Here is a 19,547-nt window from a genome sequence, read left to right as displayed (position 1 = left end):
CCCAGCCCCTTCAATACTATTTTATTCTAAGAATAGATCTTATAATATGGAGGTCAGGCTTTTTGAAATTTTCTTAAATACTATGGTATCTTTTTTATAACAAGAAGTTAAAAAGAATGTTCTGACCCTTATTAAAAAAAACTCATTAACTATCAATTTACATTGAAACTAAACATTCAACACAACCAAAGAAATAACTATTTATCTGAGGAGACAGAAGGGCTTGATCTTTTAAAAGCTTTAAAGTAGACCAATGTGACTTTTCATGGTAGCATGCAGGCATGTCATCCCCTGCCCTCCCTGCTGCACTCCATGGACACCTTCTCTTAGTAACAAATGCTCTACATCTTCCTTCCAGGTTTGTCCTTGCAATCACTTGACTTGCTTGATAAAGTAAGTCACTTAAAAAGGAAGAAAACCCAATAAAATGAATTACAAAGACAACAAGATCACACTGATTGCACTCTTGTCATACATCTAGTTGAAATTCTGCAAATATGCAGTTGGCTATGGTTTGGCATTAACAGCATGCACCAGTAAGGAGGAGGAAATTTTATTCTCATTAACTGCTGCAGATTTACTGCCGTGAAAAAGGGCTATGTAACCTGAGATGTGACAGTACAGAAAGATCAAAGCCATGGACTGGAAACTAAATAAACCCTCTGGCTACTTCCTGCAAGGAAAATTCACTTTGGCAATGTAAAACAGAGCCCAGTTAAAAACTACTCTCAGTTTTATGAGCTGTCATAGCAGCTCAAGTGGTTTGGACCGGCTGAGTTCAGAACATTATATTTCCTTGTTTTTGTCTTAGATACTTCTATAAGAGATTTTATAGACTACCCACCCCCACCCCCCCTTTAAAAACACAACAACAACAAAAAACTTTTTAGTTGGAACTGACCCTATAGCCACTACACAGCTGAAGCAGGCAGGCCTTCCTCTGCACATTCCTTTCTCATTTATCAGGACTTAATCCTTCCCTCTTAGATGTAGTTAGCGTATAAATTTAATAATTCATCCACAGTCTGCACAATTCCTACTTAAAATAAGTGCAAATCAGTTTATACAGCCCATATGGCTCATATCTGGAATGATTATAGGTGATGTGAAGAATATGGGAATTAATTAATATTACATATAAAAACTGAAAGGTCCTAAGTTTCAACTATTTAAAAAATTAAGAAAAATTCCAGTTTAATGTTTTTAATAAGAAAACTTTAACAAAAATACTTAAATCACATTAAAACACAGATGGGATCAAATAGACATACCTTAAATTAGAAAACATCCCCGATTAAGAAGCAAGGGTAGTATCAATGAAACCATGCTTAAAGGAACTAGAAGACAGCTGCTCTAGTTCTCTTGTGTTTTTTGAGGGGGGCAGTGCTTATAAATCAACTGCATGCACCGTGGTTCCTCTCATTAGAGTTTGAATAAGCCAGCCACTATAAAGGTGATTGTCATTCTGTTTCCTTCAACAATCTCATATTTTAAATGAGAGCACTTTCTAGGCCAACTATATCACGAGCAGTCATCTTTGCTTAAAAGTTTTGACTTTCTCTCCATTAAATTTACAACTACTTATATCTGTATAGCCAACAAAAATGTATTTAATACATGTGAAAAATCTATAAACTTTAACACCATACAGTCATTCTTAAATGGTGGTGGTATAATTAACTTCCCAGTAAGGACTGGATTAACTCCCATATCAATTCTCTCAGACAAAGCTACACCATAATCATTGTGTTAACATTTTTACAGGATACAGTCAGTTACATTATTTCATTTGTGCTAAATTTCTTCTCCTAAATGAAAGTCCTAATAAAGTGACAATACATTTTTTTGGGGGGCGGGAATATCTTTGGCCTTACAAACAGCTAGTGTGCATTCCTAAGAAAACTTTGCTCAGATTACCAGATAGGAAATTAACAATAAGTTGATGAGGGCAGTTCTATCACCAATTTTTTTGTTTCTAAATTTCTAAAGGCAAATAAATAACTGAAAATATTTTTCTAGCTCAGGACTATAATTCCTCTAGGGTAAAACATCTTCCCAAGTTACAGGATTCTATGCCTTGATTTTTGGCTCCTATTTCTATATTTCAGTAAAGTTTACAGTTTGCTAATGCTGATGTGTGATAATCTAATAAAATCTGGCCTTAAATGTTATAGGCCCAATTTACTAATAAAACCTAATTCAATTCTCCCTGGGAAATACAAATCATTAGTGTCCAAGTTGTGGAACTAAATTTCCTTGCCTTCTCAATGCTAGAATTAAGTCATCTTTATAAAAATTCTAAACAAATAAGACAGACAATATCAATGTATAATAAGTCCATGAGGATTTATTTGTAAGTATAAAAATAGCATCATGTAAGCAAAAATGTACACTGGTTAATTAGCCAAATAAATTATTTGCCTGGGTCTATACTTTACAACTAAGATAATTCCATTCATTTCACTATTTTTTATACAACTGAATTTAACTGTAGAGAATTTAGTGAACTACTTAAGAGAATTTAAAGGTAGTGAGCTAATTGCTCAATGTGTTAACGAACTCTTAGCAGTTTGTTGCCAAGAAAATCTGAAGTACCAATTTGCAGTAAACTGTGCCAAATGCATTAAAACAGAATAGGTACACAAATTTGTGGTGTTGCTGGACAGACACTACATCTCTTACTATGAACTTTAATAACATTTAATCTAAACTTGGTACTGCTCCTTTCATTGATAGGCTCATGTATCTGCTTGACATCTGGAGGGATAATGGTGTAACAGAGTGCTGGCTCCTACCAGTCTTCCTTCTTTATTAGCTACCTCATTCTAGGATAGACCCTTGAAAACCTCTGAGTCTTAATTTCCACATTGTTAAAATAGAAACTCTGTAGTATTCACCTCACACATTTGTTGATGATCAAATGCAATATATGAAGACATGAAAGTCTTAGTATACTTAGATTTTTCAAAAAGACAAACATTTTATTCTGTGAAATTTTTAGAATGCTCCTAACACATTCCATTTTCTTAAATAAAAAAGTTACTGGTAGAGGGCTGAGGCTGTAGCTCAGTGTCAGAGCACTTGCCTTGCATATGTGAGACACTGGGTTCAATCCTCAGCACCACATAAAAATAAACAAATAAAATAAAGGCATGCTGTCCATCTACAACTACAATTTTTTTTTTTAAGTTACTGGTAGAATTGTTAAGGGAGTATTCAGAAAGAAAAATGAGATTTCATGTAAGGATTGTGTTAGAGCAAGACTCTCCTGCTATAAAAACTTTCACTTGCCTTGGTTTGATTTTCTCATCAGAAATGTGTTGTTACACAGCTACTGCTACTCACGTTTTCCATTTTTTTTAACCATCCCACAGGTTTAGAAGCTTAAAATAATCACTTCATTACCTTACGTATAATTTCCTATGTCATATGGAATTATTTCTTAGAATCGTTTTATCTATTTTAAGAAATTTTTTCACATACTTCTACTTCACTAATACTGATGAAGGTGGGAAGAACTTATTTCTATAAGTTATATCTAGGTACAGACAGGATATATTACTGGGCTTGAAACAAATGTTAACATATATTAAAAATAATGTCATTTGGGTAACAATATCATTTATTATACAAATTTTCATAGATCTAGATATTTTTAGATTGAATCATTTACTCTGTCTGAAACAGTGCAGTTTTTTAACAAGACAGTACCTGTCTTGTTACCCAGTCCTGCAGTTGCTATAAAGAAGTTCTACTATATGTGTTTTAATCATGGTTTGGCCAAATTCTATTGGGAAACAACTCTTGCAGACTCTTCCCAATCTAGATTCATCTAAGAACAAATATTAGGGACTCATCAAATGTGCCTGTTAAGAGCAAATAGTAAATAAAATGTGTAACAGATTCCTGCATATAAGGCATTCAATAAGTTTTAGTTTTTAGAATATTACATAGTATTTAATAACAGGCTTTCTTAAAATCAAAATATGCTTACATACTAAGAATAAACCAAGAGCTCTATTATCATGTTTTAACATAAGCAAATGAAAATACCAAACCCTACCATCACTTTGAATTACCATAATTACAGACGTGGCAGAGCCATATCCAATTTTATGCTATCAAAACATCATATATGAATAACAATTTTATAAAAAAGGTTTTTCAATAAGAAAGAAGAAATTAAAAGATCTCTGGTCAGTTCTTTAAAAAGGTGAAGAATTTTATGTAAGGTGAATATCTGTTTATTGCTAAACATATCTATTTTTAATAATTCTTTTTAGTTGTAGATGAACACACTACCTTTATTTTATTTTTATGTGGTGCTGAGGATCGAACCCAGTGCCTTCCACATGTGAGGCGAGCACTCCACCACTGAGCTACGCCCCCCCAGCCCCTAAATGTATCTATTTTGATTTATTCTGACCTTCATAGATAGAATTTAATTAGAATACTATTGTGATATAATCTGGAAAAAATCTGTGGCACAAAAGTAGGTGTTGAAAAAAATGTGTCTTCTATAGGTAAGCATACTTCATAACACTTGGTGGTATTTATCCTCTTTAACACATAACAACTTTTATATCTTCTCTGTTTATATTTGGTTCTTTGAAAAGGATAAAATACTGGAAATGAAGTGTCTGACTTAAAGGAAATGGACAACTCAAGGTGCTTGTTTTACAGTACCAAATGCCTTCAACTTAGGTTTCATCAACTTAAGTTCTATAAGAACTGTATGAGAGTACTTCTTTGCTCTAATGTAAAACCTTGACAATTGGCAGGTAAAAATGGTACCTGGCTATTTTGTAATACCATGTCTGGAAAAATGATAAAATTCAGGAGCTTAAATAAGAAAAAAGCTATGATCATCTCTGATAAAAATTTAGTAATATACTGAAATACAGCAGTGTTTTAGTTAATGATTATCTTTAAGAGAGTTAAGTATTTGCCACTTACTTTAGTTCTTATAATACTGAACAAATGATCAGGCTCAATGTCTATCAAAGCAAATGTTTCTGGGAGGCTCTTTTCACTTTTTAAAAAACTTTCCATAAACTTACTGCTACAGTGATGAAGCTGACCAACACTTAAATTATTAGAACAGATTAGAGTGTGCATTATCCATTAAAAATTGACAGAAGACTTATCAAAGAAAGAATTTCATGGGTACATTTATTTTTATTTCAATAATAAAAGGGCTTCTTTGGTTGGCCAAATCAGGGTTGTAAAATGGACAACAATTTGACTGCTTTTTTGAATAATTACTTTAAAGTAAACTATCAATTAACATAGAGTATCAATTAACATAAAGTAAACTAAAGTAAACTATCAATTAACATAGTTCTATAAACTCTACAATAATACCTTTTAGTAAGCTAATATGAAATTTTGAGATTATTTTTCTCAAGTGAAAAAAATGGCGAGAACTATGTACTGGGTATAATTAAGGTGGCCCTAAAAAGGTCTAATATTTACATGTAGAATCCTAGTCATAGGAAAAAATCATACATTAAAGAATTTTGATGAAAGTATATGTTTTACATTTTCAAGAAGTAATGCATTGTGGCTGGGGTTGTGGCTCAGCAGTAGAGCGCTCACCTAGCACGTGCAAGGTGCTGGTTTGATCCTCAGCACCACATAAAAATAAATAAAGAAAGAAAAAAAGAAAGAAAGATATTGTGTCCAACTACAACTAAAAAAAAAAAAAGAAAGAAAGGAAAAAAAGTAATGCATTACTTCAATTCGGTATGATTTTTAAAAGTACATCTAACATTTCAACTGTGATTTAAAAGGTACATATGTGTAATATATAATAAGTTTAATGTACAAAATGATGATGCTGAATTATTATAAGAAAGAAAAAAAGGGGCTCTAACACATAGAGAAAATGGAATTGTAAGAATCAGATGGCTCAGAAAATGCACACATCCAGTTCACTTTTTTTTTTTTTTAAAGACAACACTTTAGTCCTATTTCCAGGGAATTGTCAGTCTTTTTTTTTTTTTTTAAAAGAGAGTGAGAGAGGGAGAGAGAGAGAGAGAGAGAGAGAGAGAGAGAGAGAGAGAGAGAGAGAGAGAGAATTTTAATATTTATTTTTTAGTTATCGGCGGACACAACATCTTTGTTTTGTATGTAGTGCTGAGGATCGAACCCAGGCCGCACGCATGCCAGGCGAGCGCGCTACCGCTTGAGCCACATCCCCAGCCCCTCCAGTTCACTTTTGATCTCAGTGAAATGGTCAGTAAATGACATCACTCTGCCAACCACAAAGAACGCCTGGCTCTCTGAAAAATATTTTTCAAAGCCCTAAGGAAACCTAAGCAGTCTCTTATTTTTTTTTTCCAGTTTATGAAAATTGGATTCCTATAAAAGGGAAACCGGCCATTTTTACTGCAACAAAAACTGATTTGTAAAAGCTGGAAGCAGTTTAAAAATACTCTTAACATGAGGTTCTTGTTAGTCTTGAAAAGTAAGAGTTATAATAAAAAATCGGTCCAAAAATATGGTATGGATACATGGTATATAACAGGAAAAAAAGCTAGTCTTGGTCCTATTATTTTTAATTAGCTTCAATAGCAAGTTCCATTTTACTTTCTAACACCAGTTCAGATTTGGGGAAGGGAAGATTTACATTTGACACCCTGGGATCGGCAACTCCATAGCTAAGGCCCTGGAGCCGTAATGCATTTTGCATTAACTTTAAATGTCGGGAAATCCTGGCGCCAAGAGGTTCAAACCAATAGTGATACACGTCTAAAACCCAGGATTCTCTGTCAACTGCCAGTATCTATTTTATCAAACATGTAGTCTCTCTAGTAGAATGAGATAGATGAGTTTAACAGTTTTCACTGTTTCCAATTAAACTGCCTTGATGTATTACAAAAATGCAGGATTGCAGACTAAGAAGGACCCTTGAGTTGGATTTTAAGAAAAACACCAATTTGAACTGTTTAAATCTTCTCATCTGGCTTGGTTTCTCAAATTTTAACACATTTGTCTTATTATTACACTTTGTCAATTTAGGAAAAAATTCATCCAACAATTAGAAAACAAAAAACCCTCATGACATACCAATTAGTAATTTATTCTTTACTTTGCAGGAACTTGAGATCATGTACTTGAGATCATGTGAATCTGCTCAAATTTTAAATGTTCAAAAACCAGCAAAGACTGGCAACCACGAGAGCTGTCTGAGGAGCATGCCCCTTGGCACTGTCACATTCTGTTTCATGTTTCATCCCACATACCACTGTCAGTCATATCATTAAAAACATTAGTAATGATAAAAATTCACATTTTGTTCATTTATCTTTTATTATTCTTTTTCCAGATAACTTGGCTATGCTTATTTATCAAAGCCATATGATAAAGAAGCAGGGAAAGAATTTATAAGTCATATGGACCATTTTTCTGATTTAAGAGAAAAAAAAGCTCTCAATAAATAGCATTTCCTCTTTTTACGTGTACTTAGAGAACTAGTGTTTTCAATATTTAAGATCCCAATTAAGACATAATTCTTTTATAGATAGCTTAAATTCTTCATCATGTCTGTTTATTCTCACCTTCACAGGGGTGATGAGGAATAGGAATTCAACAATTTCTGCTTAACATTTCTTGAAATACAGTCCTATTTAAAAATCATTTAAAATAAAGAACTTCAACAAAGTTTTAAGTCAGTATTATTTAATCTAATGATTTTTAAATGTACCTACTGGATATCAGAAGCTGAAAGGTAGTCACTAAAATTTCATATCTGGACATTAAGTAGAAAAATTATCATAAGATATGTGAATAATTATATAGCAATTTAAAATACTTGAACTGTTACAGAATTAAAAAATAAAAAAAGCCAGACCTAAGATCCATGGTCTTTTGGTATTAAAGATCACAGGAGTCCTACCAAAAGAAGCATAACTAACCAAAAATTATTGAGTAAATGAAAAAAAAAAAAGCATATGATTCCAGAGTGGGTCAGTAAAACAGAAAGTGGAAAAGAACAATTATAAATATTTGGCTATACTTTATAGTCTGTATCTCTACTGTAACAATTCGGGGTCCCTACAAAAAAACTGATGAAACACATTGTAAATTATTTCATCTGGAAATAAAAAGTGATATAATTATGTGATGTAAGGCCTGAAGGATTATAAAAGACAAGAGATGAAAGACTTAACTTTCTCAGAGGAAGTTTGTTTTTTAAAGGGCAAGTAATTCTCAAATCAAAATGATTATAATAAATAGGTTTATCACTCTTTTGACTTGAAGAAGTCTAGTTAGTTTTACTAACTAATCTTTTAGGTCAACATTACTATGATGTGTCTTTTATGAAGTAAAAGAAGCTACTTAAATATTTTGAGCAATGAAAAAGAACTGAAGGTTCTAAAAGGATTTTACCGAAGTCATTTAAAAGACTTATGAACTAAGCAATAAAATCCTGAAATCTTTGGATCTAATATATAATTTAGCTACTAAATTATTTTTTAAATATTTTTAAAATAAAATAACCATTTTGAAAATGAGAAATGAGAGATTTTGCTGAATTTGGCTCATGAAATTGTCATTTTTTTTTTAAAGAGAGAGTGAGAGAGGAGAGAGAGAGAGAGAGAGAGAGAGAGAGAGAGAATTTTTAATATTTATTTATTTTTTTTTTAGTTCTCGGCAGACACAACATCTTTGTTGGTATGTGGTGCTTAGGATTGAACCCCGGCCACACGCATGCCAGACGAGCGCGCTACTGCCTGAGCCACATTCCCAGCCCCATGAAATTGTCATTTTGTATATTCAATTTTAGTGAAAAATGTTTAGTTTCTTTAAAGTCATAATATGTAAAAAATGAAAGCAAGTCTTCTTCAAATAAGTAATGCGTAATGCATAATCAGTAGCAGTTTGCTTTCTTTAGGTTGGCAGTATCTGAAGAAGGTACAAAAATAATGTTTTGCTCATAGTAAGACATAAATGAAAAGAATAATTTCATAATTACAATGGTAGAATCTTATAAATGCCATAAGCAAAATTATTTAGTATAAATATTGGATCATATACCCAAATAATTTCTTCCTTTTTTAATTAAATTTCAGAAGACATTTATCCAGTAAATTGTCATATGACATAGTACTTATAATGATTAAACAGAGCCTCTATTTGAATAATTAAGTAATCAAATGTCATATGCTTTCTGGTATTTAACCATGGTTAGTTTTTATTTCCTGAGGCAAGAAATGTCTTACTATGATAATCCAGTTTATTGATAAAACTGTTTCTAAAATGCTGTTATTTATTTAAAGACCATTATAGAACAATGAACTAGGCACTTCATGTAATACTCCTATGTTTTTCTACCATGCTTTTAAACTCTGAGTCATAATCATCAATAAGTTGTGAAATCAACTTAGTGCATGGCAATCTCCATTTAACAAATGAAAGGAATAAAACAACATGCCTGGCCTGGGGATGTGGCTCAAGTGGTAGTGCGCTCGCCTGGCATATGTGCGGCCCAGGTTCGATCCTCAGCACCACATACAAAACAAAGATGTTGTGTCCGCCGATAACTAAAAAATAAATATTAAAATCTCTCTCTCTCACTCTCTCTTTAAAACAAACAAACAAAAAAAAACAACATGCCATTGTACACTGTAGGTATTAAGAGTGAATATTATTTTAAGAGATTTTGGTTAATTTATCATTGTGGAATTATAAGAATAATATCATTTTAAGAAATTTTTGTTTTACACACATGTATAGAGGTAGATACATATAAATAAATAAATATGTATCTATGCTTGAGGCTGCAATATGAAAGGTACTTCTTTTTTGTTTATTATTTTTTTAATATTTATTTTTTATTTTATTTTATTTTTTTAAAGAGAGAGAGAGAGAGAGAGAGAGAGAATTTTTAGTATTTATTTTTTAGTTTTCAGCGGACACAACATCTTTGTTTGTATGTGGTGCTGAGGATCGAACCTGGGCTGCACACATGCCAGGCGAGCACGCTACCGCTTGAGCCACATCCCCAGCCCCGTAATATTTATTTTTTAGTTGTAGATGAACACAATACCTTTATTTTACTTATTTATTTTTATGTGGTACTGAGGATTGAACCATTGCCTCACCCGTGCTAGGCAAGCTCTCTACCACTGAGCCACAACCCCAGACCTCCTGTTTATTTATTTATTTTTTTATTTTTGCAGTGCTGGGAATTGAACTCAGGGCCTTAAGCATGCTAGGCAAGTGCTCTACCATTGAGCTACACCTTCATTTCTCAACACTGAAAGTTTATTTCTTTTAATGTGGTCTGTGGTCAAGAAGGCTTAAAAGTCATGGGCATGTTTTGTTTCCTCCAAATTAGGATCATGTTATGCTGTGAAGAACAAAAGCTTTGGTGACTTATAGACCTCAAGATCAAATTTTTGCTCTATAATACTACCTGTGTGAGTTGGTTACTTAAATATAAAATTTACAGCTTTGACTCTTTATTTGTAGAACAGATATAATTCTGCTTTAAAATGTTGGTGTGAGGTTAAAATAAAAAAATGAATGTTAGTAAAACATATTCTCCATAACAGATCATCATTAGTGGTCGCAGCAATTATTATAACTGAATTAAAAGAGCTTCTTACATTCAAAAAAAACAAAAACAAAAACAAAAAAAACCAAAACAAACAAACAAACAAACAAAAAGAGCTTCTTACAAGTAGTCATAATATATTGGTCACACTGTAATTTGTTCATTTAAAAAATACATAATGTAATTCTCATATAGAAAACACACAATTTTAGAAGCAGAAATTAAATCCATAATTTAAAAAAATATAGTTTTAAAGAAAAATAAGATCATACCTACTCACTAAAGTAGCTTAATATGAAATTTCAACAGTCAGTCTGAATTAAAATACTGTGCCTCTAGGCATAGTATAAAGGGGAAAATATTGTTTACATTTTTAAATCCAGATTTAAAAAAAAAATCTATGCAACATTAGTAATGAAGCTGGATATCAGCTAAGGGAAACTTTGTAATAACTGTAAAACACTGGCTTGTCAAGTATTTTTTCCTTAAATATTTTACTTAATTCCACCTATGACAGAAAAGTCTTCAATTTAGTCAAAGCATCCACTTTTTAATACGTATGAATTGTTATTAAAATATACATCTTGTCTTATTTTATGGGCTTTGAGAAGTGCTCAGGAAAGAGAGTGTATTCATTAACTTGGCAAAAGTACTGTCTGTTTCTATATCTTCCAAAATGATGAAGTATATATATATTTTTTCAAATCTGTAATCTCCATTTTTCTACACAAAAAATGTGAATTCAAAAATTACTTTAAAATCAAACAAACATGTTCTTGAAAAATTTGAAGATTTTCCCCCCGCTCTTAATGAAAAAGAAAATGAGGAGAGAAAAGAATTCTGTTTTTTCAAAGGAAACACCCATACATCAGATTTTTCTTGGAAGACTGTTTACCTGCCAGGAAATGAATGCTGCCCAACTACGTCTCCGTTTTGAAGATGATAATCGTTGAAGAAATCTGGACTTATGGCTCCTTCGGAGGCAATTAATCCATCTCGATAGAAGAAAAATGGTATTTGTGAAATGTATTTGTAAGGAATAAAAAGGAAACTACCCTATCAAGCAACACATTAAGAAAATAACCTGCATATTTAATCTGAAATAAAAATATTAGCAGGTTAGCATGTCATGCTGTTCTCTCTATGAGTATTCATAGAAGACCACACATATCAAGTTTGTTCAATAGTTCTGCACAATAACTCAATTTATTGAGCATCAACTACGTGCAAGGTAATACTAGCATAGGGATGGATAATATAGTCTCTGCCTTCAAGGGTTTACAGTCCTGTGGAGAAGACAGACAGGAAGAGGTAAGGAGGTGAGGCAAGGGGTGGAGGCACAGTAAGAACAGTCCACGCTAAGCAAACAGCATCAACAGGCAAAAGCACTGAACAGCACGGTGTTTTGTAACAGAGCAATACTTGAGTACATTTTACATTTTATACCAAGACAGCTTCAATTGTGTAGCATGATTAGGGAATTAGATGTATCAAATAAGTGAATCTCTAAACAAGTTTGACAATTTAAATGACCAATGTTAAAACACACACAAAAATTTATTAGAAATCTTCATAAATACAGTTTATACTCCATGTATTCTTAGAAGGTATTCTATATAAAATGTAAATACTTCTTAGTGACTTGATTGTTTGCTTCCTTTCTTAAATCTAGGACTTTGTAATTCTTTATTTTTTTTTGCTGATTTTGAAGTTGTATTACTTTCTCATCTGCTCCAATCTAAGAATCTAGATAAGCTATTTTCACATAAATAAAAATAAATTAAGACTAAAAAGCATTTGAGGAAAAAAGACCCGTGTGATGGTTTTGGGACTGTCCTATGTGTTGAACAAATACTTTAGGGTCTGGATGGCTGTGAGAACTTTCAAAACTTCCCTTTCTTAAAGTATGATGGGTTGTAGAGTCTAGATATAAATGTTGGTTAGGTTATATCCACCACACTATTGATAATCTGGCACACAGTAGGCAAATTACTCAGTTACCAGCTGATTATTTTATACCTAACACATGCATAATAATACTGGGATAGATCCTGTGAGAAATATAAAAAATTATAATACATAACCTCTGTTTAAAAATATAATAATATAATTTATTAATAAATAAGATACAACAAAAGTAGACATATGAAATGAGTATTAGAGGCAATAAAAGCTCTGGAGGGATTATTGTGTTTTATGGGGTTTTAGAAAACCCTACCTGGGGAGAGGTGGGGCAGAGTTGTAAATGATTGGAGTCTTGAAACACAGGTAGTATTTAAATGAAAAATCTGAGGGAAAAGGGTATTAAAGATCAAGTATATGGTAAACAAAGTAACAGTGGGCGAGTGAATAAGTGAGGTTATTTGTGTTTCCCTTAGACTCCCTTACTACTCATATGGTACACATATCCATTTGTGACACATTGTATATTGATGACTATGATTATTATTTAATTATTATTGTTGAATTGTTAATGGATACCTTTTGTATTAATCTTATTACTTTACTAAATACAAAATACTTGAGCTTCCATTAAAAGTGTCAGTAATGTTTAGTTCAGTTTTTATGTCTGAAAGTTAAAGATTCTATAAGTTAAAAGACCTGATAAACCCTGAAAAACTTCAAAAAAAAAAAAAGAGGAATTTATTGGAAATGCCAAGATACCATACACTGAGAATGAAGCTGTTATGAATAATTTTTAAAAACCCATTTCATATGTATCTAAGGTTTTGTGAAAATGTGGCTAAAATTAACAAGTTGAAGATTAAAAAATTAAAATAACTGTTAAATTAAAACTAAATAATTGAGGATCAAGTTTTAATAAACCTGCTTATTTGAGAGGATCAAAGGTATGTAAAATACAAATGTGGAATCAAAGGTATTCCAAACATTAAAAATGAATGCAAAAAATGTTCTTTATGCCAACAGAATAGAAGCTTTTAAAACTCAGAAACATAGTATTTTGAGATATAAATACAAACAAGTGAAAAGATGGTCTGAATTTATGAAATACAAACTACTAAACTGAGTCAGATTAGGAAGAAATTAAGTTTAAAAACTGATCAAATTCTCAAAATCATATCTTGTTTCAGAGTTCCTATCATCTTAGAAGAAAACAATGAGTAGCAAAAGGATAAATGGTGTACAGGGAACTTTTACAAACCAGGACATCATCAAAACATAGTTCAAACTGAAAATGCTTGAGGTTACGTATGGTTCAGCCAGATATTTCATAAACACAGAATACAACTAGTCTAATAATATAATAAACCTGATCTTATATAAATAAAAAAGTAAATTTATACTTTTGAAAATTATTTTTATTACTCCCAGGGCACCGCAGCTTAAATAAACTGTAGCTTTCATGGTGTTAATTCACCCTTGACAATGGGCACTCTTTCTTCACTAAAACAAGGTATAAAAGTACCATTAAAGTCTCATCTCACATACCCCCAACTTCTTTGGAAATATCTAATTCTTAACATTTTGCAACCAAAATTATTTCTTTTAGGGAAATACCAAAAATTCTATCTTCTTGGTTACGCTGATATACCTAGGAGTGTCCTTTTTAAGTTCCATGTTGTTTCAATGATAACAACAAAGATTTAAAGAATTTTATATAACATTTAAATGGCTAGAGAACAAAAGGAAAACAGATGCAATACACCACAGCACTCTAAGCTGTACACATACACTTGGGTTATTAAATTATATGAATCGCCTAGTTATAGAACACATCAATGAGGACACACCTTTCTGAAATCTCCTAGTGATGATCGTAAATAAGACAGCTATGAACAAATGAAGTATAAACTGGAACAGTGATGAAATCAAAGCACATATATCAACTCTTTGAGTTTTGAAAGCCAGTTAAAAAAATCATTGTGAATACAAGTAAAAAATTTTAAAACTCAGTATCTTCTAATTTATTGTTACTAAAATAAACTTTAGACTGTGATTTTTACAACAATCTTGAGACAAAAACAAACTGTTTTAAGCTGCGTATTCTATGAATATATTTACATGCTAAGAATAAGATTCTCTGTGATGGATAATAATAATAAAAAAGGAAAAAGTCATTTAGAAATGTGTACAGCCTTATAAATTATAATATACTTTCTCTATAGTTAAAAAGTACCAAAGAAAACAGCTTTACTTTCATAACAAAGGAAATTAATCAATGAATATAATTTTAGACTTTAGGAAAAAATACTGGAACTAAAGGAGATGCTAGGTTCACAATACCAAGATTTTTTTTTCTTTTTCTTTTTCTTTTTTTTTTTTTTTGGCACTAGGGTTGAACCCAGAGATGCTTTACCCCTGAGCTACATCCTGAGCCCTTTTTACTTTTTATTTTGAAACAGGGTTTCATTAAGTTGTTGAGGCTGGTCTTGAACTTGTGATTCTCCTGCCTTAGACTCTTAATTGATGAAATTATAGGTGTAAGCCAACATGTCTGGCAACTAAGATTCCCTTCTAAAGAAAAAAAGACAAAGGAAACCCAGATATATTTTGGCTGATATTTAACAGTTTGCAAACACAGAGGACAATACACATGACTAGAAAGTAACATATATCATCTCATTTTAAAATAAAACATAAGACCCAGGGAAAAATAGACCATGTAGTTTAATCTCTGTGGCTAAAAAGTTACTAGAGCTACTTTTAACAGAAGCAGCTAAATTTTCATGGAGACTTAGGGGTTTAATAAGATAGTTCTAACTTCAAAAGTATATGTAGTACTACAAATTTATCTGATTTTTCTGAGCTATGACAGCACACAATAAATAAAAAGGAACAGATGTTATCTAGATTTCCATGAGAAACATCAAGAAATGATACATTCATTTAGCCTGTGGATTCAGGGAAAATGAACTAGGTAAAATGATTCATGAACTAAAAAAATAGACAGCTTGCTGTGAGAACTGAATTTCTACATTCAAGGTATAAAATTTCTGTCAAATGCCTACCATATCATCAGGCTAAGGTTACTAAAAAAAAAATATTCAGGATATCTAATAATACTATTTCATCACTCAAAAGTATTTAAATTTACTTATTTTTCCATCAGTTACTGCGTTTCTAAACTTTAGTATATAAAAATATATGTAATTCAGTTTTTCCACAAACTTACAAATTACACGTTTTGTTATAAAGTAACAGAAAAATGTCAATAATTTTCATTTTAAGAGGTTAATTTAAATGAATTTTAGAATGTGATATAATTAAAAAATATGTTCTAAAATTTTAATTAAAATAACAAAATTGAACAGTGGGGTGCTTGATAGTTTCATTCAACTTTGCAAACTGGTAACTGATTCACACTGTCAGGTTCCTATCAATTTTCAAAGCAAGAAAATTGATTCAAAGAATATTCTGATTCCTATAAACAAAAAAAATTCTTATATATTTTACTTCATGAATACAGAATATGTAGGGAACAACAGCTACTCGCTATTACTGAACTAAGAAATTCTAGTTGGTTGAAAGTAATGATATAGTCCATCTGGTTTGAAACCCAAAGCAGCATTTCAAAACTATACTGTAAAGTTCTGTTAGGAAGAAATCTATCAATTTTCCAAGTACTTATAATACTGCATAATAATTGCAGATTTTATGACAATTTTTTTTTTGCAATATTTTTTAGAAAGCTTCACATAATGTGTGACCATTATGTGAAGCTTTCTAAAAAAATTGTTCCGGTATTACTTTAAAATAATTTATTACTAAACTATCTTCAGTGCAAGATTAGGATGAATGGAATACTCATTAATATGTTCATGTGGTGGTGACAATTATGTGGTGAAATATGGTTAGGCATAAATTTTCCAGGATTCATGTATCTACATCAAATATAAAGATAATATATATTGTACAACACCCATATGAAAACATATGGATGAATATGTGAATAGTACTAGTGATTAGATATGATGTTATTTTTTAGTGATTACAGGTGATGGTAATTTATACAATCAATATTCACTGATCACACACAAATAGGTCTTATTAATACATGTAAAACATTTGTAAAATTTACATTGAGAGCACTTAGCAAATTTATGGTAGGAACACATAGTAGGAAAAATAAAGAGTGGGTCATTAATTCAGATATAATTACTTTAATGCTTTTTTCTTTGTTGTTAGTGTTCAAACCCAGGGCCGCAAGCACTATACCACTGAGGTATATATCCTTAGCTCTAATGCTTTTTATTTCTTCGCTAGAAATCCTTTCCTTCCTCTTTTCAATTAAATGATCTCAATGGAGTAATAGTAATATTGACAACAGTGCAAAATACTGAAAGCCACAATATGCAAAATATTACCCATCTTAGTTCCAGACTCGTCCCTGGAAAAAGGCAGCATGACATAATCAACAAGTTATAATATACATAAGGTTCATGTAAATATTAAATTTTACCTTGAAAACATCAGCAGAGTAAGGAAGAAACCATTGCTATAAAGTATTTAAAAGTCTTTCCAATACTCACCAAGTAGTTCATTTTTTGAAACAACAGCAAAATTAAACTATTAAGATTAAATACATAGGAAAACAAAATATAAATTAGTAAGTTGTACATTTAATAAACTCAGAATAGAGGAAAATGATTGCTACATTTTGAAACAGAAGTTAGAAATCTGGACAATGTCAGTATAAGTGAAACATTCTAGAAAGTAATCTAAGAGCTGCCCACTCTTTTTAAATGGAGATCATAAAAAAGACTAAGTAGGAAAAATTGAAGGTGAATTGCTAAGTTTGTTTTGTGTACATATATGTTACACCTGAAGTTATTAGCAGAAGACCAATTATGTTAAAAATGCTTACAAACTTGGAAATGTGCAAGATTGGCAGACCAAAATCTGTATTTATGGCACTGGGACCAACAGTTTACTTTGGCTATCATCCTACCTGAGCTGTAGAAAAGGTCAGGTCTTTCCAGAATATCTCCGTCATGAATGTATGGCTCAATTCTATCATCACCATACAAGTACTGCTCACTCTCGTCCATCTGGCGGCTCTCCACCATCTCTAGCCACTGAGAGTTATGCCAGCGAAACTTCTCACTCTGAATTTTCTTAGCCCATTCTTCATCATATTCCTATTGAAAACAAATATTCAACTATTACTATATTAACTCAATCTCTTGGTATTCAATAGCAATACTTATCTCTCACAAGTAAGGAACTTTTAGAACTGTTTGTTTATTTATTGCACTAGGGATTGAACCAGAGTTGCTTAACCACTGAGCCACATCCTCAGCCTTTTAAAATATTTATTTAGAGTAGGTCTCGCTGAGGTGTTTAAGGCCTCACTAAATTGCTGAGGCTGGCTTTGAACTCAAATCCTTCTGCCTTAGTCTCCTGAGCCACTAAGATTACAGGCTCAAGTCTCTATGCCCAGCCAAGAATTTTTAGAACCTTCATTTGGGTCAGAAGGCACATTAAAAATACCTGTTCAGAATTATTTTATATAATAGCCAAAGTCTCTTTGGATTAACAATCACTAATGACAATGAGAAGCACTGGAAGAATTTAAAATTCACAAATTCTTCTTTAAATATTATCTAAATATTGCCAAAATTTAAATAAACAACCAGAATTTTGCTTTCCATGGATTCTTGTGGCTATAATTATTTGTGGCACTAATGACAGGTGACTAACATGACCTCTTTTGATATATTTTTTAGTCTAGATAATACTATAGGAAGAAAGCACTATTTAAGCACTGCTTCTAACTACTGAAAATAAATACTGCTGAAAATAATTACTACAGAAAATAAATAGCATTGCTGAATTTAATTTTGCTCAACCACAAAATAATGTTGTTTTACTTAAAATTATTTGTCAGGGTCACTGTAGAATGAATTCTACACTGGATAGAAGGTAATAAATGGCTTCCAATGTCAACTTTCAGCTCTAATATTCTGTGAATGGGTTAAATTGTTGAGTAAATAATGGTAGAAAGGGTATAATAAATGGATATTACCAAGTATGTTCTCAGTCATGTTTTCTCTGACTTGGCCATAATTGAAGTGTGTTAGGGAAAGAACGAAGTTGAAAAATAACATGCACAGAGATGTTGTTACAAGCAGTTTCACTGGCTATAGTTTTGGTAGTTCACCTTGTTTTTTCAAAATTTAATATTAAGTGATACCTAATTACAGAAAACAGTTATTATGGCTGCTTCTAAGTAATTTAGCCTAAATACAGACTATAGCTCTGAGCCTCTTTAAAATTTATATGACCCCAAGAGTATACTTTTTGGTTTCATATTTGACTCTGTGTATGTGGTCAAGTAAAGTTAGCAAAAAAAAAAAAAAAAAAAAAAAGGATACTGTAATATTAGAAATGGCAAGATAATTTACAAGGGTATGATCGTACATACTTACAGTTAAAGCAAAGGATCAACTTATGAATTATACCCAGTGAGGTAAAACACTTTGCTCATAAACAGAGGGCAAAATGGTGTTTGGGAAAGAAACTGCCCATGTTAGTGGGGTTTTTTTTTTTTTTAAAGACAAGTAAGTTATAGGTCACCCAAACTCCAAGAATATGCCTTATAATAAGTCCTATTAGATCCATATTAAACATTGGAACTAATTTGAGCTTCTTTCATTTGGTAAGAGGTAAAAAGCTAATTTTTCACCCTGGTAAAAAATATTTAAAATCTGACTAAATTATCTGAATAAAGAGGTATTCAAGGATAACAGAAAAACATAGGATCTGATTGTTTAATTATAATAGTTTCAAGCATATGAATTCCTAGTGAAAAAGGGGTAGTTCAATGAAATGTTTCAAACTATGCTGTCCAAGAAGGAATATACCACAATGAATTCCACACACATATAATTACAATGTACTAATTAAAATAATGATAGGGGGCTGGGGATGGGGCTCAGCAGTAGAGCGATTGCCTAGCCCGTGCGAGGCACTGGGTTCAATCCTCAGCACCACATAAAAATAAATAAATAAAATAAAGATA

The 19,547-nt window shown here is 31.7% G+C and overlaps 1 protein-coding gene across 3 annotated transcripts in view; it reads right to left on the bottom strand.

Annotated features, from left to right (window-relative positions):
- KIFAP3 (kinesin associated protein 3) overlaps positions 1-19,547 on the bottom strand; it is a 154,057-nt gene that overhangs the window by 18,512 nt on the left and 115,998 nt on the right. For all 3 annotated transcript variants that reach the window (XM_081297522.1, XM_081297521.1, XM_081297523.1), the window contains exons 18-19: positions 17,475-17,664; positions 11,460-11,559 (exon numbers count right to left, since the gene is read on the bottom strand). In XM_081297522.1, coding sequence (XP_081153648.1) covers positions 11,460-11,559; positions 17,475-17,664 — 290 coding nt within the window. The remainder of the gene's footprint in view (positions 1-11,459; positions 11,560-17,474; positions 17,665-19,547) is intronic.

Source organism: Spermophilus citellus, assembly GCF_964194105.1.
Source record: "Spermophilus citellus genome assembly, chromosome: 6".
Taxonomy (NCBI): domain Eukaryota; kingdom Metazoa; phylum Chordata; class Mammalia; order Rodentia; family Sciuridae; genus Spermophilus; species Spermophilus citellus.
The sequence above is the reverse complement of the archived record's forward strand: the minus strand, read 5'-3'. Positions and strand labels throughout refer to the sequence as shown.